The 25,022-nt window shown below is 34.0% G+C and overlaps 1 protein-coding gene across 3 annotated transcripts in view; it reads right to left on the bottom strand.

The window, feature by feature from the left end:
* LOC145660561 (lipase maturation factor 2-like) overlaps positions 1-25,022 on the bottom strand; it is a 181,334-nt gene that overhangs the window by 68,732 nt on the left and 87,580 nt on the right. For all 3 annotated transcript variants that reach the window (XM_081725786.1, XM_081725791.1, XM_081725801.1), the window contains 2 exons: positions 21,799-21,916; positions 12,297-12,437 (listed from right to left, as the gene is read on the bottom strand). In XM_081725786.1, the coding sequence (XP_081581912.1) occupies positions 12,297-12,437; positions 21,799-21,916 (259 nt within the window). The remainder of the gene's footprint in view (positions 1-12,296; positions 12,438-21,798; positions 21,917-25,022) is intronic.

Genomic DNA, 25,022 nt, shown 5'->3' with positions numbered 1-25,022 from the left:
AGACTTTGGAAAGCTGTGCAAAGGGAATGGGACAAGATTCCCCTCCCAGTTCTTCAGAGAAGCCTATTACAGTGGAAATTACGGACTATTGTTAGGAACCAAGGGAAACACATCGTGCACTTACGGACCTGGCGCCATGGATTCTTCTAAATTTTTAGGTAAGTCGAAATTGGCCAAATGTAGACTGAACAACCTCTGTATTCCTTATGTTTATAATTTTTGGTATTTTTAAAATTATTTTTGAGATAATCATAGATGCTAATTTAACCATCAACCAATGGGAAGTGAATAATCAATCAATACTGAAAGAGAGAATGTTGCTGAAAAGGTTCGAAAAGGTGGGCTACAGAATTTAATACAACTGAACCAAGTAGACTAATAATTTATAAACTATACGATAGACTTGATGAAACTGCTTTCATCTATAATGCACCAAAGAGTGGTCGACTGGTCAGTGTTACTACCCAGGACAATGAAATGTTAGTTGCACAGGCATTATCTAAAACCCAGAAAAAAATTAGAGATCTTTCGTGAGTTAGACATTTCCCGTAGATCTTTGAGACGTCTGATTCAACATTTATGTTTGAAAATGTATCGTCCAAGATTACTTCATGGATTAGGTATATTAGAGGATAATCTAGATTGCCGATTTCAATTTTGCGAGATAATGTTGAATCTAGAAAGACAAAGTGATGGCATCATACGAAAAGTTTGTTCGTCAGACGAAACGAATTTTGAATTTTCAGGTGCTGCTAGTAGACATAATTTTGTGTATTACATAACAGAAAACCCTGACGTATCATTTGAATGAAAACTGAATCAACCTGAGGTTACAGTTTGGGCGAACCTTTTATGTAAAACTGTCATTGGGCTTATTCTTTTTCATAGAACGTTACCCATGACCTGTCGTTACGGAAGTTGGTCGACTTGCGACAGTGTCTTTTTCTGATACCATTGCCAAAGTAGTCTGAGACCCTATTGGTTGAGAAAAGGTTTGTATATATAAGGTTTGTATATTTATCTTAATTTTTTAGATTAGTTGTTTTTATAGTTTTATTTAAGTTTGAAAAGGTATTGGTTTGAGCTTAGCACTCAATTTTAATTTTCACAGGATTTTCCAGTTTTTATTCAACCACAACCACCAAACAATATTACCAATGTTATATTACGTATTTGCCGGGAACGATAAGAAGCAAAAGTAAAGATCCATAAAGTTGAACTTGTCACAACGTCCATATTCATTTCAGAGATATGAAGAATGTTGCACCCCTACGTCATTTCATATGAAGGAGGAATGATTGTGCAATGTAGTAATTACACAATCGAGAGCAAAATGCTTTATAACTAGATACTTACGAGAAGCGCATGACACAAATCACTTTATATAGTATGCTATATTTATTTCATTGTTCGACTATAAAAAAAAAAAAAAAACTTTTACGTTATTCATATTATTATTTTCAAGTCTAGTTTTCGCCCCACGAAGTACGTACGCGACACGAGTGAACGACTGAATGCGAAGAGCTTATGTATTTTTTTTAATATTGTTCAGTTCATAAAAATATCACAATTCGCTTCTCTTGAAGATAGTTGTATGTATTATTTTATTAGCACTTCACATTTCACTCGAAGCAATATGTAAGTAATAAAAATTTTAATTTTGTTAGGCCACATTTAATATCATGACTACATTTTTTTTTTTTTTGTCTAACTTACAAGGAACAGACATAAACCTGTAAACCGGACATCCGAATCAAACCTAGTCCATTTGATAAAAATAACAAAAATATATTCATGCACAAAAAATTAGGTGCCATGGACAACGGAGTAAGTCTCTGGGGCCCATTAACCCTGTTAGTAAAGAAAATCATAGACTCGCAGTGAAATAGCTATTGCATCAACATTGTTCAGTGGAAAATCCTGGTTTATAGTTCATTCTCTTCAGCATGAAACAATCTTTCCAGAGGTGCTATGTATTGGGGCCCATAACGTAGTTAAACAGGGAAAATTGGGAGAATGTCAGGAAAATTCCCTCCAGAAATCCCTAACAGATACCATCAATTTTGGACCCCTCTGGAGAGGCTCCGGGTAAAAGCACAATTCAAATGTATCTCGAAAAATACTATAGGGGACAATAAATGTGTGTACGAAGTTTTGTATTGATAGACAGAATAGATATGAGGGGAAAACGTGTATTGGTATACAAGTTTTTCCCTCATATCTATTCCCTCTATCAATACAAAAAAATTGTACACACATTTCTTAACCCCTATGGTATTTTTTGAGATACATTTGGATTGTGTCCCTCTCCAGAGGGGTCTAAACTTGATGTAGGGATTTCTGGAGGGAATTTTCCTGACATTCTCCCAATTTTTCCCTGTTCAAGTACGTTATGGGCCTCAATACATAGCACCTCTGGAAAGCTTGTTTCATGCTGAAGAGAATGAACTATAAACCATGATTTTCCAATTAGTGTGGAGGCTGAACACGTGGTCATTAAGTTTCGTCTAGCCCGAGAAAGTAAAACCAACCGGTGGTCCTAAATAATCAAATGCAATATCCTGATCATTTCTAGATCGCCGGTCGCTTGATACGAGCGGAAGGTCCCTCCGTACACCCCCTTCCCCCTCTACTGAAGCTAAAAAATGAGCGTTTCAAATAAAAGGCCATATCTCTGAAACTAATCTAGATACAGTATTAATGAATTTCTTTTTCCGGTTTTATCTCTAAGGTGTGCTTTACGATTTTGTTTATTCATGCTTTGGATGGACCCCACGGGTTTTCGGAAAATTCCTGAGTGGTCCATTTGGGCACCAATTTTCCATTCGTAGTTTGCCAACCAAAATGTTTGATGTTGTTGAATTGAGTTTAACGTCCCTTTCAGCAGTGAGGCTATATGATATGTGGACCTACTGATTAACGTGGAATCCGAACCACATGAGCTCCCGCAGGGATTCAAACCCGTTTCTTCCACGCCAAAGACGCGTACCCCAAAATGGTTGAGTTGAAGAACGTCAATATTCGAGTCGCTGGCGTGCTGCCAAATATATGTTTCAAGGTGTGCTCACTTGATGTTGGGCATTATAGCATCCTTCGTTGCTGGAAGTTGGTCTGAGTATTTGTTACCGACCAAATCAGCATAGGCAGAATTGGTCGAGACTTTTTGTGAATCGGTGTAGAGATTAAATCACAAATTGTTCTGCGATTGCTATCGTCTCATCATCCACATTACCAAATCCTATGTTACTTAGCAAGTATGATTTGTTACAATATACATTCCATGCTTTCTTTTTTTCCAATTCCTGCGAACTGACTGATGGTGTTGCTTCGATCACAAAAAAGCAGACCATCTTCCACCAATGAAGTGTGCTCTAATGCTCTACATCAAGCGAGCACACTTTCAAACACATTTAGCGGCACGCCAGCGACTTGAATATTGACTACCTTCAACTCGAACATTTTGGTTGGCAAACTACGAATGGAAAATTGGTGCCCGAATGGACCATTCAGGAGTCTATGGTTTAAAGTTGCCCAGAGTTAAAGTCTTGTACATGTAAACATAGTAGTACACAAACAAATGCAAGTATGTGCAGGCTTCAGTGGAGTGCATGAAAACCTGTAGCTGTAATGGTAGCAAGTGTTATAATTTACTTATAAACACTTATGTACCAGGAAATGATTCATCTGATGAGGATTTAAAAGACTAAAGAAATATGTAATTTTGCACAGATTTGATATGATAATTAGGATAGAATATTATTATAGTTTTGCTTGTTTCCAGTAATTAGTAAGTATTTAATGAAGTTCGATGTAATATTCTCTTAAATTACATACAAATAGTTATTGAGGTTTCTGCATAAACATTTTTTTTTAAGTGACCATTAAGAAAATACAGACCATTCTTGATTTTAGAAATATCCTTCAGGTGTACAATGATGTTATCAATCACCTTATATATCACCTGTAAATGGTGTTTACCCTCGCATAAGACATCTTTACATATGTTCTTACTTTATTTATATTTTCTGCTTTTTCATTATGGTAAAATTAACATTTTTTTTTGTTAAAGAAATAAGGAATTATTTTCAATGACCGGTGGAAATACTGCACACAAATAGAGTTGAAAAATCTGAATCAACCTGAATAGCAACTATAAATGGATTTTAACACTATAAAAGACGTCTACTTGTTTCAAAATTTTGTGATCCTTAACGTACGGTCGTATCAAGTGACCGGAGATCTAGAAATGATCATGACAGTGCAGGAGAGCTCAAGGTAGAAGGGTGAGAATTGTTCTTCAAATATTGGGGAAAAAATCAGCTTTCATCTCGGAAACAAAACCTTTATTAACTGACATGAACTGAAATTCAGTGGTGCCATTCGGAGCATCAGCATTCGAATCAAAGTGCACTTTCCTTCGAACTTACCTCGCTGTAGCCTATTTTTAGAAGTAAACCTAACAATATTGGTACCATTGGAAAGATAATTTAATGCTCTATAAATTTAATTAGAATTGTTTTTTCCACATCTCAATTCATTGGGGAGATACAGAGCAAAAAAGAAAATATTAAGGACAAAATAAGTCAGTTTTTAATGTTTAAGTTAAATTTTCCGAAAACCCGTTGGGTCTATCCAAAGCATGAATAGATAAAATTGTAAAGCACACCTTAGAGATAAAACTGGGAAAAGAAATTCATTAATATCTTGATTAGTTTCAGAGATATGTCCTTTTATTTGAAACGCTCATTTTTTAGCTTTAGTAGAGGGGGAAGGGGGTGTACGGAGGAATCTTTAGGGTAGCGACCGGCGGTCTAGAAATGATTAGGATAGTGGACTTGATGATTTAGGACCACCGGTTGCTTTTACTCTCTCGGGTTGATCAAACTTCTTATTTTGGAGACTTTTCCATATTCTGCCTCTCGACTAAATGAACAATGTTGATGCAATAGCTATTTCACTGCGAGTCTACGATTTTCTTTATACTTCATATCCGTTTCTTGTTAGAATGACGCAATCTTCCCAATGGATTGCGCAGTTTGTTAAGAAGAAATTTTCCCGATATTTCCCCTTAACTGTTTGTAGGAATTTTTCAAAAAAAAAAAAACTGTAAATGAGGATAATGATTTAACGTTATCATACGGTGAAATAACAATTTTAGTAAATCATTACAAACTATCACTATTTCATTTTTTGTTTTCAATGCTTTTTATTTTTGCACTTTACCTGTGATTGAGATTATAATTTTCTATTTCATTTTTTTTAGTAATGTTGAGTATCTCCTCGTAGTTAACCGCACAACTACAACATTTTATAGTTTTTGTCTTCTTTTGTACATGCCAGACGGTACTACCAGTTCAAATTGCAAATGATCATTTGCTATGGTACCAGATTTGGAGACAAGTGAAGAAATCACCAAAATAGAGATAAACTTTACTGTTTTGATAAGGGTTGAAAACCTAGGGTGTTATACTGTATCTTAATATGCTACCGGACACTGTTATTTGACAACTATGGCGACAACATGATAATAACGACTTCTGTTTACAGTAAGAACTGTAACAATGCGCTAGTTTCTTGACAACAAATCACTCAATCGTTAAATAGGTAGACGATGGCCAGTTGAATGACCACAACGATCAAGAGACCTCACTTCAATAGATGTTTTCACTTGGGATGTTGTCAAAGATAAAGTATTTTCTAGGAAATCACACCCTATTGACAACATAACTAATTTCATAGAGAGATGTGCTAAGAATTAATAACAGTGAAATCCTCTGTGCCAAAGTTTGCTTGAGTGTAGAAACTAGACTGCAGGATGTAAATGCTGAAGGATGAAACTGGACTGCAGGATGTCACTTTGAGAATCTCAGATATTATAGTGAATTGTAATTCCTGATTTTGACCTCATAAAGTTATTGTGTTTTCATAATCAGAAACTCATTATATAATACATAATTATTAATAAAGGAAACAAGAACTTTTTAAGTTGTATACCAACTTTGCACCCCACTATATTTGTTTTCGATGTAATCGTGCACAAGAATGTATCTGAGATGCATTTTCGGCGTGAAGAAATTAGGAATATTTGTGCAACTTTTGAACCCATTTTCAGAATAAACAGTTTCGATATCAGTGATGCAATTAGAAATTAAATACAATCTATTCTGATTATCTGAGTGATGATCTTGCCAAAGAATAACAAATGTGTGTACAAGTTTGTTTGAAATATAAAAGAAAAATATATCGGTTCAGAGAAAGTAGATACAGGAACAAGCTAGTTGTAGGAATCTTTTGAACTTCGCGAATAGAGGTACAGTATCATGAAGGTAACACAGCAAAGAAACATGGATTGTAGAAGAAGCTTTACAAAACTAGGGAAATGAAAGCATGGAAACAAAGTTGCACTGAAAAATGTAAAATAATGTGTATAAAGTTGAACTGGGAATTAAGAAGTGAAATTCAACAAAGACAGGAACTATACAATAGACATAAAGGATCCCGACTTTCATTATAGAGAAACTTCTAAATATGTAGCAAGTGACTGTCCTGTGATGGAAGAATATGATTAATTATACTGGCAGAGGTAGAAAGTTTAATCCGCTAACTGAAGTAGCTCACGATTTTGACGAAAATTTAGTTGAGGTATGCAAGCATTCTTTCTTCTAGTTGTCCCCCCTCAATTTTTACTCCAGAGATGCCTATGCTTATAAGAGCTGCCTAGGGATATTAATCAAATTAATGTGATTTTATAGATATTATTTTCTGTCATGTTTCTAGGCGCATGCGTTCTACTTTTGGTGTGTTACATCTATAGAAAGACTGCTGCAAAATATTAGAAACGAATTACAATTAGTGGAAGGGCTACAACAGATCAGTTTAAAGATTCGTAAGTTAACATGTGTACAATTGTTATAATTGGTATTTTGAAACTTTTCGTATTCTTGCGGTAGCTCGAACTACTTTTTATACATTTGTTAAGTATATAAAACATGGTTCTTTAGCGTAGAGCGTTCACCTCTGGCGCTTGGGGTCCCGGGTTCGATCCCAGCCTCCGCCAAGTGAACTTTGTGGTGGACTAACACTGTGTGCGTGGGTTTTCTCGGGGTTCTCCCGTTTTCTCCCACTTTCTTCATTCCACCATTTCATTCATTTCTCATAATCACCGTCTCCTTTAGCCTCACCGGCATAACCGTGGGACGTAAAACTCAAAGATTTCACTTCATTTTCATGGTTCTTTAGCATAACGAAAAAATAGAACGTTATATAGAAGGAGGCAATTTTAAGAATTATCATAAAAGAAAATATGCAATTATGTCAATTTATAAAACTGTCGTGAAATTAGGGATGGTTTGTGTTCGTTTGTTCGGAGCTTAATGCTCTTTTTCAGCAGCAAGGCTATGTGAAATCTCTTTCTGATCCCGAAGGCGAGAACACTTACAACATAGAAGTAAAATACTATCTGGTGTACCTCAAGGATCGATGCTTGGTCCACTGATCTTTCTTATATACATTAATGATTTGACACAAGAAATGTTGCCTAATAAATGTATTATATTTGCTGATGACACCAATGTTATTATTACAGATAACTCACAACATGATATTGAATATAATCTAAACACTGCATTTACACGATTAAGTAACTTGTTAAGTAGCAATAAATTAGTTTTAAACAATGATAAAACTTCCTTGCTAAATTTTTATTATCCTCTTCAAAATAAATTTATTCCTTATATAATGGTAAATACAAAAAGTCGACTTTTCTATTTCAACTAAATTTCTTGGTGTCACCATTAGTTCGAAACTAACTTGGAATAAGCATGTTTCTCAACTTAACGAAATTTTAACTTAACGAAATTTTAACTTAACGAATTCGGCCTCCATAGACTAAGAGGTAATGTCACAACACAGGGTTTAGTTTCACTGTACTATGCAAAATTCCATTCTTTATAGTATTGGGTAGTATATGATATGGAGTATTCTTTATGGTATGGAGTAATGAGTTATTTTTGGGGGTTATTCTACTGAATGTATTAGCATGTTTCGCTCACAAACGAAAGCACTAAGGGTTGTATTTGGATTGTCACCAAAGATTTCCTGCAAGCCCATCTTTCGAGGACAAGAAATATTACCATTACCTTGTGTGTATCTATATAAAATTATCTTGTTTACCATAAGCAATTAACACTTATTTATTGAAAACAGTAATGTCCATAAATACAATACTCGATTCATTAATAATTTGTAAGTTATCCATCAACATTTCTCGTTTTTTTTTTCAAAAAAGCATATATATTAACTACAAAAATTTTCAACAAGTTATCCGACTTTCTAAGGTAAAATAAATCATATTCTATGTTTACATCTGATCTTCATAAGTTCTTAGTAGATAAGTGTCACTACTCGGTAAATGAGTTTTTTGAAGACAATTTATAAATGTCTTTTGTTAATTATGTTATGAATATGTAACCTTATAAAAGTCATCGTTATTTATGTATTAATCTATTTATTTAATATAAGTTTTTATGGCTTATATACAGGGTGTTTCAAAACGACATCCACAAAGTTTGGGAGGTGATTCCTGACACCAAGATAAGATGAAAAGTATAGACCAACCTGGGTGCACAAATGCTCCCTTTCGAGTTATAGGCTGCCGAAAACATGAAAAAATAAACTTTAAAGGCCCATAGTTCCACAACTATGTGACCTACCGTAGTCGGACCAATACTTTATTTGAGGCGTATAGTTTCTAAATCCGCCATCTCCAATTTTCAAAAAAAAGTAGATTTACTGGTATTCCTTTCCATGCCCGACACGATGGGAGAGATTTTTGTCATTTGGTAGTTATAATAAATGTCCAGAAAGCAGAAAAGTATTTCTAAAAAGAAAATTTTATCTCACATAATCTCTGAGTTATCAGTTTTTTCCTGTTTTTCACGAAACCTTTTATGAAGGAGATGGCGGATTTAGAAACTATACGCCTCATTTAGGAATTAGTATGTGCCCTATCCAAATATCCTTTTTTTCAGAATCCTGCGGTACTTTCGCAACAATTTTTATAGAGGAAGTTGGTGAGTACTTCAAATTGTATGCTCGCAGCCAAACTGCCTCTATAAAAATTGTTACGTGAGTACCTTAGAATTCTGAAACAAGTATTTTTGGATAAAGCACATATCAATTCAAGTGAAGTCTTGACCCGATAACTGTAGGTCCCCATAGTTTTGGAGCTATGGACCTTTAAAGTTCATTTTTCATGTTTTCGGCAGTCTATAACTCCGGAAGGAAGCATTTGTGCACCCAAGGTGGTCTATACTTTTCGTCTTATCTTGGTGTCATGAATCACCTTCCAAATATTGTCGGTGTTGTTTTGAAACACATTGTATAATTATTTTGTAATTTTGACAACTGTGTGCGTACTCGAGAATACTCTCATTTATATGCAAAACAGGCAAATAAATAAATAAATAAACATATTCACGAGGAATCAAAAATAAAGGTGACTGGCAACCCTTAGTTGTTGCGTCAGATGTTTCAATCTTCACGATGCGATGATGATATCTGAGAAATCTGCAATGAAAATACTGTGGCAAACAACATCAAAATCTAGTTGTGGCAAACTACACGCCACCAAAATTTTAAAATCCATTCTTCTGTAATTTATGACAAACCGAACGAGGGAACAATTATAATTTAACTAAAATTACAGATTAAGCAATGTATGATATGTGTAGATATGGTAGCAACAAACAAGAAACCTTGGAGCAAGCATTGACGGACGTACTCAAATGTTTACTAGATACTATTATGGAAGAAATTGTTTATTGCTATGTGCGTCATTTTGCCTCTCTATATTTAGATTTCTTATAGAGTTAAACTTAAAAATTCACTAACATTGTTACCAGTATTTGAAAAGTTCTATTTAAAAGAAACTTTGTTAGGCCTTCCTCGTATTTTTAGACAAATTCATTCCGTCTCTCGTTCTTTAAAATGGAATGGATTTGTTCTATAATCATCCTTTGTGATGTTTTAGATTTTTTCCTTAAAAATTAACTGTTACAGGACTATTTCGTACAAGTTACATATTTCTGCAAAATTTTAGCATTTCGTGTTATAAAAATATAGTCTGAAGGTGTAACAATACAGATTTAGGTACATATTTATATTTACTCGTTGACTTAATATGTTAGGAAATCGGGCAGTTTCTAGTTTGTTCCACTAGGAAATGGAAGAAAACTGAGTTTTGTTATTTTAAAAGCAATGAATTCTAAAGAACGCGTTCTTTAGTTTCAAAATTCCACATCTCGACTTTCACTTTCCACAAGCTTTCAATGGTATATTTCATAATTGGGTTATTATTATAAGCTTGATGTATAAAAATACAATACAGTGAAACCTCTCTAAAGCGGACAGCCGTGGAGAATCAAAAATTGTCCGCTATAGAGAGGTGTCCGCCTTACAGAGGTTTCAATATTTTCTTACGTAAATTAATAAACAAGGTAATATGCAATTAGAAAAAATATTTTTGCATGAATCACGTATTTATGAATATTACCAAAATGTTACTGTATCTGCATTATCTTGCGTCATCCAATTCCCTATGTTCGAGGCACAACAAGGGAATAAGGTGTTATAGTTCTCTGCACTTTACATTTATCGCTACTTACTACGTTTTCGGTGTGTTGCTTTAATTTGTAAGTTAATTGCAGTCCAGTAATGACTTTTTTTTAAAAGACAATATGCGTACCCGTGGTCAAAAATACCAAACTTGTCTTCTGCTTGGTTAGAGATTCCAGCGGGACAGTAGAATGATGTGTCATCCCAAACAGTGGGCACCTGTCAATCACTTTTGTTTCTGAAACAGGTTGGGTGGGAGTGGAATGCAAGCAAAGAATATAAGGGTGTTATGAAACAGAGACCCTTCCTCAGAGTTGAGGCGGCAAAATGTTGTCACACCCTCATGTTCTTCCTTGGTGATAGAGTATGAATTACTAAAAGTGTATTTTTACTGTACTTTTCAACTTGTTTTTAGAGAAAGCGTCCGTAATAGGAGGTAAATAATACCTATAAAAGACACGAAAGACTGTCCGTGTCCGTACTAGAGACTGTCTGCTTTAGAGAGGTTTGCCAATATGTTTTTTCCTATTATGGTGTTTGGGGATTACAAAATATGTCCGTTATGGGAGGTGTCCGTTAGTAGATGTTTCACTGTATATCGAATAGAAAATGCCCAATACTAAATCCCGAGGCTTATTGCATCGTTTAATTTAATAAATAATATTTAATTTAATTATTAATATACGTAGGTTTAGAATTTAAAGAACAACTTTCAAACTATGTTATCTCCCTTAACGTAATATCAGGGTAAAATAGTAACTTTCCAGTAACTAATCTTTTACATGAACCCCATAAGCATAATTACATAGTCCTAATGCTACTGTTTTTGACTCGCGTCTAATCATCACATTAGAGTTTAACACAAATATTCCGAAATAATCGAATTTCTCACGGCGATGCTCTAATGATTGCAATGAAAAAGATCTAACTCTTTAAGGTAAGATGTTCATAGAAACTGTGATCTAGCTTTTCCTAAGGTAAAAGATTAAGTTAATTTTAACAATTTGTTTCCTTTCAGTCGAATGTTAGCTGGCATGCCTTTGGTGCTTGTGATCTCGAGTTCGATTTCCTTGAAGAAAAGAGCTCTTGACCTTGACCTGGCATCATGAAGTAATTGGGAGGCACTTAAATTAAGAGATAACGACCTCCAATCTAAAAAATCACAAATAGCAGCGTTGAGGAGTCGATGCACTATTAGTAATAGTAATTTTAACACACAATTAATTTACACCCCTAAATTTGGAGTTCTCTTTATCAACATAATGGTGACATAGGTAATATACAAGCTAAAGATTATGATAAAAATTTGAACAGAAAACCATCATTAACAGATGTACATGAAAATAATAGAACTTCAAATGCATAATCATTATTAATCAGTGTTAAAGTAAGTTATATATTGTTTTCATTTACCCTGGATACATAAAAGAGAACACATTATTTTTAAGATACTGTACAAAATTATGAAATTATGTATTCTTTATGAACCTACCATATAGTAACAAAATACTCTTAACGATCTTTAGTAGCAGGTATATCATAAATATGGATAACATAAATATTAACATATATTTTCACATATTTTGTGAAACATAAATTGCCATGAAAGTCTCTAAACTGCAATATGAAACCAATAATGTTAGCAGTACTGATACTAATTATATCTTATACTAAAACCTTACCGAGTATTATTTCTGCTGGTTTATCTTTATTTATCTTAATGTGAAAATAGTTTTTTGAGAAATATAAAAGGAGTCCATACACCATTACTGGGATCAGAAAATTATATACATTTAGAACCATTCTCATAATACTTCGCTGACCTGAAAATATAAACATAAAACATTTAGCTTTACATAATGCATAATGACTTTAATAACTCAACAGTATTCTATTTGAAAATAATAGACTGGTTGACTAATAGTTATCTGAAAAATACATAGCTGATCTTTTTTTATTATTTTAAAGTGTATATATTTTTAGAGTTGATCTCATTTATTATTGACACGAATTTTATTCTTGTTTGTTTGATGGAAACATCCCAGAAATATTCTATAGTTTGTCATTTTGGTAATATTCTTCTCTTTGCACATTAACAAAATCACCTTATATTTATCATAGTATATAGAATTTATAGTAAAAATCTATATTTTGTACCAATAACACATTTAAGAGGGATTTATGGGCAATTAGAACCTCTTCTTCAAAAATTCTTAAATTAATACGGAGTAAAATGGCTATTTAAGTCGCTCCCCAATGAGTTTCTTTTTTTTAAATACCACTTCAACTTTGAATTCTTTTTCTTACTATGGATTTGCTTTGTCATATTTTCAACATAAAAATGTAAACTTTTATATAATCCACAGGAAACCGTTTCGTTCCATTAATACTTCAAACAAAAATGAAGAGATTTCGAAACATTTCTGTGAAAATTTGGTAATCACTCATACCGTCTTCGGCATCCAACGAACAGCAACCAAGACCAGAAGAAGCATGATTAACCACAACGAATTTTCACACGTTCAAGTGAAATATTTATTATTTTAACTGATGATCCAGAGTTCCACTGCATTTGTTGTAAATATTTTATATTTAACCCTTTCATGCATGAATTATGTTCTCAATGAAATATGATTATTATTATTATTATTATTTTTACAAATTGTTCTTGGTGTATGACACGTAAAATCGAAAATTTTGAAATTTGATATTTTCTTATCAGAATTTAATCATTATCTTAATCTGTCCACTTGATTGGACCTCATGCATTTTGGGTAAAATAATGATTTCTGAATTATGGAACAAATAGATTGCAAAATAACACTAAAAATAAATGGAATAAATGTTATATTGTAGAAAACTTCACAAAGTGATTTTAGTACAAGTAATAAGGGTGAAAAATTAACATTTTCATCAAAATCGTACGTATAATCACTATTCCCTGCCATTCCTCAAATTTTCATACCCCAAGCTTTGGGTTGCTTGGGTATATATTGCTTTATGTTAAGTCTACCCTTGAATGGCATGATTTGCCCGTCAATGCATTGATACTTTTCATCATTCACAGCAAATTCGAATCTCACTTCAGTACATATCGTAACTTATAGAGTCTGTAATTTCCATCTCGAGACTGTGAATTATCATAAAAATGGATATCTCCATATAAGATCAAACTGGTTTACTGACATTGCGTGAGCAACAACTTCACAACATAAACCTTCATCTGAAGACCAATATCGTCGTCTTCTAGGGGAACAAATAAGTCATTACAAGATTTATTCCAAGAAACATTTTGAGTTCACCTAAAGTCAATCCAAAATGTTCCTTGCCATTTTGATTCGCATACAGATTGGTCTGAAACACAATGACATTTACAAGGTCATCTGTAAATAACTGTGAAAACAAGTCAATTTGTTCATTTCCTGTAATATCTACATTGTTATTTCCAAGAAATGGAGTAACATTTTGAGAAAATTTATTGCCACATTTTGATCACCTCACTTTTGTTTGATGTTGTCTTTGGTTTCTTCTACTCAGGGGAGGATCTTCATTTTCTTCTTTTACATTAGCTGATGATGATCTACTTCTGTCATTCTCAATATGCTGAGTAACATATGTTCATGGCAGTTTGAGTGTACAGGTCTACATGCTCTTGATTTCAATATGATTTCAGGTATGATGGTCTTTTTGGGAGGTGTTTGGAGACACCAATTTTGTCTGCCATAACGCGTTGGAGTCAAGTATGGTGATATCAATGTCAGCTTGTTTCAGACATTGTAACAAAAAAAGAAAAAAAATACTATTTGCTTGGAACGCCCTTCTTAGAAGATGTAAGCAGATATTCTAGAAGAACTCGCCATGCCTTTTTCTTGCATGTTTCAAGCATACTCTAATGACATAACACCCCTGCCTTCAGAGTTTCAGACTAAGTGGCTGAAAAATTCAGATCATCAGGCCATCCAGGTAACATCTATTGAAAAACAATGCACTTGGGTTGCAGGTGGAGAGTTACGACAGCACACGACTGTAACCAATCGGCAGTGTCCACTCCAGTGGACATTATGCACGACAGGGTTGTCTTATTTTTTTTATTTATGTTCATCTACACATAACTTAAACCTCTACTTAATGGAAATATCGCTACTTGGGAACGCGTGAGGTATCTGGGTTGGCAACGGTCAGGCGGCGACCGCAGCACCAGACTGTTGGTGGCGCTGTGTTAGGGGAAACTCTGTACTACATGAGTAGCAGTAGAACGTTAGTGTGCAGTAAACTGAGCAGACAGTGATAGTCTAAAATGGGCGACCTCTCTGATTTTCAAACAGGATAAATTGTTGTCGCTCGAGCATGACGAAATTAACAAGTTTAGTGGATGTGTTGGGAGGGATAGTTTCTAAAGTCGGAATACAAAAACCACTGCAAATCATGTCATCAAAGAGGAACAGTTGTCGGAAGAAAACTCTCACCAGGTCAGTGACAGGTCTAGCCGAGCATTACACCGGATTATCACTCAGAACGGTTATGAACTGTAGTGCAAATTACAGAGGAACTCAAGCAGCACCTCCTACAACCTGTAAAGACAATTACAGCTTATCAAAAGTTACATAGCATGGACATACAGGGCCGGGTTCAAGAGATGATGATTTGTGTCGATTTAACGAAATATTATTTTTAATATGAAACAATCCTAATTTCTAGTTTTTCTCTCGACTGAACAACTCTTGGAAGCTGAATACATTAATTTGAACTTTCTTTTAGTGACATAGTGTCTAAATGTATCATCTATAAAGGTAACCAAGAAAGTTCTGTCGCTTTTTATGGAGGTCTGTGTTCTTGGTGTGGGTATAACCAATACTACTTGGTTGTGGCAGCTTGTAACGCCCCTCATTCGTCACAATCACTGCGATGTATCCACATGTTCTTCTTTCGATACATCTTCTGTCATTATCAGTGGACTTTCTCCAAAGCAGCAGAAGACGAAGAGTGGGGTAAATATATATAACACGCAACGGAAAAGAATAGAACACGTCACACTGCGTTAACGCTGAAGCACTCACGAAGGCGATGTGAACGGCCCGAGTCGCCAGCTTAGGATGACACCCCAAGCAAGAAAACACAAACAAACGCTTCCAGATGCGGAATGGGGAGAGTCTGTACCCAAGGAATCGAACAAGGAATAATCAGAATAAGCTGAAAAAGATCTTGATACAATAATAATATTGCAATGACTAGCAAACAGTTCACAATTCAAATTATTATTACAAAACAATAATCTGAAACAAAACAAATGAGTACAGAACATTCATATAAATAATACATACATAAAATCACATGCAAAGATATTATCAAGACACATATTATCTGCGTTTACATATAGAAATTATTTCTTTCTCCTGGTTGTGGCTGTTTTCCAGTGATTCATCCAATTCATCATGAAACTAGGACGATAGTCTGCATCACAAGGTAAGTATCGTTTTAAATTTTAGAATAGTATTTGTTGTATAATTATGCATACAGTTTACCAATAGAGCTTGTAATTATAGTTATTATACTTGTAGATATTTTCAATCAGTTAAATATAGGTATATGCTAGCATCATTTAGTAGGATAGGTTAGATTTTCTCTATATAATTCTTTGTGTATTCCGTAGTTAACAGATTTGTTTATGTGTTGTTAGTTTTCGTTGACTATGCTTAAGAGTATTTCACAATAGCTGTTAGTTTATAAGCAGTACTGTTTCTTAGGCGTATTTCAATCTTCCTTTGTTTTATAAACTTATTTTTTTATACTTGTATTTCATATTTTATCTTTAATAAAATGTCATATACTTTTTACTATTTTATCAACAATAAAGTTACATTTATTTCATACTTATTTCTTATTATCTATTCATTATTCATTTTCTCGACGTTTTCCTGATTCTTCATATGTATAACATACATAAGAAATTATTTAGCTAAGTACAGAAATAAATTTGTATATTGAATAGATAAATCGTTTAAGGACAGCTGATCGGAATTAATTTACGATTTCCTTAAAATCGTCGCTGTGATCGATTTTCAATAATTATGCCGTTCTCAAATTTTTAATAAAATAAATTTCAAATGTCCTTGCAATGATATGCTTAGTGTTTACATGCATAGTTCATCAAGTACGAAATTATTATTTTCTGTACATGCGGTGTCAAGATATATATATATATATATATATATATATATATATATATATATATATATATATATATATATATATATATATATATATATATATAAATCCAAGTTATGATACTAGCTTTGCATGTTTTCTACACATATTATAAATCATTTCCTTACTCTAATATTGACCCACTGTATTTTTCTTATTCTATACTTCACATTTCACTACTCATAATTAACCAATTTTTCTTGGGACACCGAACGCATCTGTACCAGAATCAAAATAGGAAGTTAATTATATCTAAATATTCGTGATAATTTTGTAAACACCAACGAAGAATCATTTAAAACAAAATAAAAGTATCTACTCAACTGTACTTGTTGAATTGATATTAAAATGAAATGAAATGAAATCTTTAAGTTTTACGTCCCTCGGTTATGCCGGCTAGGCTAAAGGAGACGGTAATGATTAGAGCCCGGATTTCCATGCACAAACAAACCCCGAGATATGCATGCAAATATGAACGAAAAATATCAAAAATATGCATTAAAAATTTTAACGTATGTACTGAAATATAAACTAAGAAAATAAAGTTTCAATTTCTTACGAAAATGACCTCCATTGCTTGAACTATGACATCTTCCTTAGATTTTCTTCCGTAAACCCTACGGCGTTTATCACTGAGAAATGTTTTATATATCGAAAAGTTCCTTTTTACACCAGTTGAAGTCAGTATTGCATGTAAAAAGCATCAAATATTTTCCTGTGTTATTTCCACTTCCAATTCCATGTTTCTACCATTAAGTACATTTGCAATGTCACAGATTGTTTCGTACCCGGAACTTTGCCAGATACTTGACAAAGCTTATCTGAGTTTTAATTGACAAAGTCTACGATAAAAAGCCTAACAAGATGAGTGAGTGTTGCAAAGCATTGTTACGGCATTCCAACTGTCTGTTAACATCAGTTATTCTTGAGAAGTGGTTGTGTATGCACTTATAATATTTTTTTCTTAATGCCACTTGTAGAGAAACATTTTTGTGATGCATAAATAGCGGCTGCATGATCAAGACTTAGTGAGTTTACAGCTGTCTTCACTTGATTTAAGTTACCTGCATAATACGACACAGCTTCTAGCCACGAGCCCCATCTGGTTAAAACTGGTTGCGATGGTAGCGGAACATTTATCGCAACTTTGCGGAAGATACGTACGCGCGATAAAGCTTTCACGAATACTTCCTTTACATTCGATACAAGCGCGTCTACTTCCGGATATTGACATCTGATTGTTTCTGCTACAGAATGAAGACCGTATGCAAAAGAAATCACTGGACTAATTTTGAATAATCACTTTATTGTATTATTGTACACAACATTTTATTCTACATCTCCGTTTACAAATTGATTCAGTTCACTTGATGTATACAATGTAACCTACTTTCTTGTGGTTTACACTGAAATATACTAGTATGCCGTAATAAATTCCGGAAATATGCAGTATCCTGCAAAGTTTACGAAATATGCATGCACATGGAAATTCACTCGAAATATGCACTTATATGCACTATCATATGGGTCTCAAACGAATCCTTACAAGTCTGTCGGAAAGAAAAAAAATATCTTGCATACGTTTCTTCATGTTACTATAAACATGCATTTTGCATATAAATCCGGGCTCTAGTGATGATGACAAATGAATGAAGTGGTGGAATGAAGAAAGTGGGAGGAAACGGCAGAACACCGAGAAAACCCACGTACACGGTATTTGTCCACCACAAGGTTCACTTGGCACGAGCTGGTATCGAACCAAGGACCCCATGCACCAGAGGTGAACGCTCTACCACTGAGCCACCGCGGCCCCCACATTGATATTAATTTACTGTGACTATTTGTGCTATAATGAGTAATATTCTATAGAACAAAACTGAGTTCGCTTCCATGAATTTAAAATCCTTGAATTGAAACTCAAAATTACGTTTTTGTTTACTATGACACTCTCGTTTTGTAAAAATATTAATAATTTTGTTAAATAGTAAAAAAATTGCAGTGCTTGGAAATACAGTCATTTTACTCTGTGGAAGGAGGGACTAAAACAATCGTGTTAGTTGTCTTTCGAATGCTTTCAAAATTTCAACTACTTCTGCCGGTAAAAGTAATTTGAACTGTAGTAAAACGCTATATTTAGTTCTAACTTGATTTTGAAGAACTCTCTAAGACAAAATAAGGGTTCAATTTCTAATAATGCTCAAGATTTAATAACAACAAGCAGATTAAACAATTTAAGTTACTGATGAAATAAGTGGTGCTCTTTCATTTAAGATATTTTTTTTAAATTGTTTTGTTTAATATATCTTCTTCAACAAATTCAATTCAATACTTCTTTTTGAGCTTTTTAAATTATATTTCAGTTGTCAAACATGCTATTACTTCTGATAAAATAGCAAAACTGCTAAATACCTAGGTATATTCCAGAACGGAAATTAATCATAACTACATTCCATTTGCAATCCCCCACACGTTCCCCAAATCAGGAGTTCGCCTGCCTATTTTCATCGCAACGTTTACAATAAAACATATTCTGCTATTTTTAATAATCATCAAATTTTTTGGGTAAATAATTTTGAAAATATTTATCCCAATTAAAGAAATCGAATATTTAGAATACGAAAATACTATAATAATATAAATTCACATAATTCAGAAGAACTTTCCTAAATATACTGTGTGTTTTAATGGGTAACAAAATTGAGCATTAGTATCACTATGCCCACACACAAACTAGTCAAATCACAATACGACTAACTTAATGATGTAAACGAAAACTTGGAAAGATTGAATGAATATTATTAATATATGAAATTTTGAACGAATTATGCTAATATTTAAAAAAAATAATACTAAGAAAATTTTTTAGAAAATGAGATTCTTACAGTGTTTTTATGACTTTTATTACTGAGCCTGCTTTCATCTGAATAACTTATTTTTTATACCTACTGTTTTAGGATTTTACATTTTAAAATATTAATACAAATTCAATTGTAATGGAAACAGTTTTTTTTTTTCATGTAGTTAAAACTAGCCGAAAGTTAAAATTCTAACTTAACTCGAGAAAGTTCAGTAGATGCATCCGAGTTACTATCGATCCATTTGGTTCAATTTAATATTAAGATAGCTTGGGCATGAATACTACAACACTGAATGCTAATTATTTCATTTATGATAGATCTACAGAGAGAGAGAGAGAGAGAGAATAGCCAAAGTCCTTTAGCATCGTACTAAAATTTCGTGAGATGAGTGAATTGGTTTCGAAGCTGTACTGTTTTCTTGCCATCCCCATTGAGTGGCCATCTAGTAGTAAATTTCCTGAACTAAGAATTATGAATCAAACTAACAGACTACAAGGAATACGCTATTAACGTCGTCATTGTGCGTTTTTTCTACGAACTAGTACATATAGTCTCATTACTATTGATTAAATTTGTCTTTTAATATTAATTATTAATTATCCTCATAACTAAGATATATATTTTACAAGTGTGAAATGAAGTTAATAGTCCTAAAAGTTAAAAGCTAATAACAATAAAAAGGGGAATACAAATTAAAAATCATGTAAGTTATTTTTTAACCATAGGTTACAACTCTGCAGCTTTATATAGAAGCCATAAAAAGTCAAGATCAAAAGTATTGGCCGAATAATTGAGATTTACTAGGTATTTTCTTTAATATCTTTCCCAAACACATCACGAGAATAATATGAATTTCTCACATGGATTTGCAATTCATTCGAAATAAAAAGATATTTTGTGTCCCTGTACATCGAACGGTATAGATATTACAGTGTCTTTAAGATTAACTTGTGTAAAAGCTAGAGTGGCCATTATTTTTCAAAATGATTAGCCGCACCACAGTCTGCAATAATGGAAAGATGTAGTGTTTTCTAAAACTAGTTCTATAACTAAATAACTAACTAACTAACTCTATGGCCTATGGAACCCGGAGGTTCAATGCCGCGTTCACAAAAGCTCTCCACTGACTTCTATCCTTAGCCAAATGGATCCAGTTTCTACTTTGTATTCCTATTTCTGCGAGATCCATCTTAATATTGTCCTCCCATTTACGCCTAGGTCTTCCTAATGGTCGTTTTCCGATTGGTCTTCCAGTCAAGACTTTGAAAGTGTTCCTACTTTCTTTCATCCTAGCTACATGACCTGCCCACCTAAGCCTCTTAGACTTGATGATCCTGACAATGTTTGGTAAACCGTATAAATTATGTAGTTCGTCGTTATGAAGTTTTCGCCATTCCCCATTCCCCATTCCCGTTCCTCTTGGGTCCAAATATTCGTCTCAGGATCTTGTTCTCAAATACTTTCAGTCTATGTTCTTCCCTCAGAGTAAGCGACCATATTTCGCAACCATACAGAACAACCGGCATGATTATCGTTTTGTATGTTTATATATATATATATATATATATATATATATATATATATATATATATATATATATATATATATATATATATATATATATGTGTGTGTGTGTGTGTGTGTGTGTATGTATGTATGTATGTATATTAACTAGTTCTATATCTACGCAAAACTTTATGCTTTTTCGAATTTCTTCCGGTTCGATTGTCTACTTTGACTTGAGCAATAAAATAAATTTCTGTTAAAAAAGAAAATGAGTTTCTGTTACGGTAGAACTCTATAATCGCTCCTGGAATGGATACTCAGCAGGTTCTAATGCAACAATTTTACAGAAATTTAATCTTACTGGTAGTAAAAACAAATTGGTAATACTGGCTGACAAGCAAATTTAGGTTTTTTGTTACAGTAAATCAACAGCAGTTAGAAACAAAAGATTTTAAACTTTGGACTCATAAGCAACTCTCAAATATCGATAAGAATATTAGATGTAAACAGAGAAAGCTAATAGAGAATGTTGAAGTAAGATCACTCTTTTAGTCAGATTTCTTTACTTTGGAATTTATAGTAGATCAATTACGAGAAAAAGAAGGAAAAACTTTACCTGTTTCTTTCCTTTTGTGAAAAAAGTTATCATCAAGCAGTGATAGACACAACATGATTACAAGGCAATTGAGGAAGTTATCATTCCCTACAAGCATACTAAAGAATTGGTACACCACCTAAAGAACAAAGTATTTCTTACATGAATGACTATAGCATATATTCATTGTATTTCGTTTAATTGTATTCAATTAATATTGTTTAACAATGAATTATTCTAAGGAAAATTACACTATATAATATATGAGAAATATATGACCTTTTTTTAGTTTCTGTACTGTGCAAGTTTTCAATTAAATTTCTGGGCTGTTAAATTACAGATTGAAAAAAATAGAAAAAAGTAAATTTACAATATTTTAAGTGAGAGATTTTTTCAGAAAAAAATCATGTAATGTTTTGAGAATGAATTTTGGAGATTCACGGGAAATACTTAAGAGTTATCGGCTTTCTACACCGTGACACCGTTCGAACACTATGATGCTCGACGTTACACGCTGACAGATTGGGCTCTCAACGATAGCGTTTTACACGTGCGCGATCATCGCTATATGACAGGTTGAAGTGGGACTGGTCTGGAAACAAAACCATCTACTACTCAACACGCCAGCGACAATGTTCACGCATCTATTGTGGTGTCAGGCGTTTGTGCTTTTGAGTCAATGGAAGGCGACGTGCAAACATGTGTGTCGCCATTTCATCTTCCGTCGAACTGTCTACAAAGTTATTACCGTGATCCAACGTCGAGTCAGCACTGTAGACGGCGCTGTACGGTCCCTCACGACCTGCAGACAAGAGTTCTATCAACCCATGATGTAGATACATTGTGCAGTCCACCACCGATCGTCGCTACCTACGGGTTCCTTCTGTCTATGTTTCCTCACATGCATCACTGTTATTGCAGAATGACCTGTACGGGCACTAAGTTCATGGCATGAAAAACTGTATTCCCGTAAGCCGAACGTAAGCTCCCATTCCAATGTTCTCCTCTGTGTATATTGAGCCCTCTCAATTCGACGATGCACAGTATCACTTGTGCAGAATTCATTACGTGAATGATTCATAACTTCATGCCTACCCTGACGCAGTACTACTCAATGCACTGAAGCGAGAATATTGCTGGGCTCATTCATGCGCTATCCTGTTGATATTGTAATTACTCTGCCTTACAATTCTTTGAATTAGGGTGGATATCTGCCAGTCTTTCTTGATGTTGCAATTTACACAAAACACCAGTGTAATTTGGTAAATGCATGATCGTTCAAAATGTTTTAACACATGAATAAAGCTTCGAATGATGGACAAAATAGCGAAACAGACAATATAAGATTGTAATAAGGTTAAGCAAAAATGTTATAGAACATATGACGATGGTGGTTGGCATCTTGAAAGTTCTCATGGATTCTCACACCTCCTTCTCATAGGAAATTTTCTTACACATTTGATGGTGAGCTTAGTTTTGCTCTGTGTCGAACTTATGGCTATTTGTTTGTTAACACCCCCATTAAACAGGAGAAGCCAAGACCATTAGAATTTAAATGATATGTTCTATGTGTTGTTCATTCCGGTTAGTTGCTAATGTCAATCTTATTGCTCATTCTTGCAAAAGCCTGCTTAAATTGTCTGTGGTAATCTTGGCACATCCTTCGGTGATGTGTTGCTTAACATATTCAACATATAAAATATTGATAGTATATTCGAGGTTTGACATATTTCTACATACAAAACTCTAGTGGTTTAAGATATGCAGAACAGGTTAGCCACTCCAAAGCACTTTGCCGACCAATCCAATGTTTGAAAACTGTAATCCATCCATGTACCTACAAACACAATTGTCGAAATGCAGAGAGGCGCCATTGGTAAAACATAGAGAATGGCCCATTTGACAATAGAGATAACTAGATATTCTCTTCTAACATTCGAAGATATGAAATCATTGTTGAGGTCCTGTTGATGAAGAAATGGCCCAAAACGAGAGTCCTGTGCTCCCACCCCCTTTATAACTTTTCCGGGAATACCTGCAGATGCATCGCACCAATGTGGATTATTATTCGATAACTACAAGACTTCTACTTGTTCAATTCGACCGGAATGTAAAAGGCTGCCTCATCAGTTAGCAGCATTTTGTATTAGAATCTGGAATTTTGTCATATTTGATCTTTAATTCCCATCCAGCAAATTGCATACGACGAACAGGATAATCTACAGAAAGATGTTGGTGGAGTTGGAGCTTCTAGTGGTACCACTTACTCAAATGACAAAATGCGCATTATCAACGATAAAATTAAAGAGTCAGTACTAAAGCAAAAATAGGCATACTATGCAACTAATAAGGAAATTTCCTATGAGAATAAGGTTTCACAAGCTATAGTTGACATTTAAAATTGTCAAGATTGATTGAAGATAGAGAACGTCATTGTCATATGCCCTATAACATTTTCCTCACTTCTTTTACAAATCTCCAGTGTTAAGGTTTGCTATATTAAACGCCATTCAAGTTTTATTCGGGCATTTCCACACTCTTGAACAACCCTGTTCTTATTCTAAAATGGAAAAAGCAGATTTCTCCATGCTAAGAAGCTGTCGTGTTCCGCCGGCGGTTCTATGAAGTGTATAAACCGGATGTCATTACTGAAGGTATGGTCAGAAGATGGTGCAGACAATTCACAGCAGGCCGCATCAATATGCACGACGAGACACATGTTGGCCAACCACGATTGTCGGAATATGTTTAACCATCTCGCCGACCTCGCGCCCAACGAGTTTCATCTATTCGTCTACCTGAATTGATTTCTGGCCGAACAACGTTTCGACTTTGCAGCTGAGTTGCAGACGATTGTGACATTCTGATTCTAGTTATAGACAGCAGAATTCTTTGACACGAGCATACAAAAGCTAGTGCTGCGTTGCGGCAAATATCTCAAATAAGGATGATGCATATGTTAATTGAATTATATGTATTACTAACTCCACTAATAAAATATTTTGCTTCTGAAGTTCGTCTTTCATATTACAGTGCACTGGATCTTACTTTCTGGATGCGCCTAGTATAATTGGATAGAGAGAAATAGTCCCCTTGTTTACTTTTTGTATGAATGTACGAGTATACGTATTGTACGGGATATGTGTGTTAATTAATGTATAAGTATAAAGTATTTAATAGAAATATCTGGAATCATGTAAGCGAAAATTCCAATGGGAGTGGTTAACGGGGTCTTTTCCTATTGT

The sequence above is a fragment of the Thermobia domestica genome, chromosome 1, assembly GCF_964235325.1.
Source record: "Thermobia domestica chromosome 1, izTheDome1.hap1.1, whole genome shotgun sequence".
Taxonomy (NCBI): domain Eukaryota; kingdom Metazoa; phylum Arthropoda; class Insecta; order Zygentoma; family Lepismatidae; genus Thermobia; species Thermobia domestica.
This window is presented reverse-complemented; position numbering and strand designations above follow the sequence as displayed.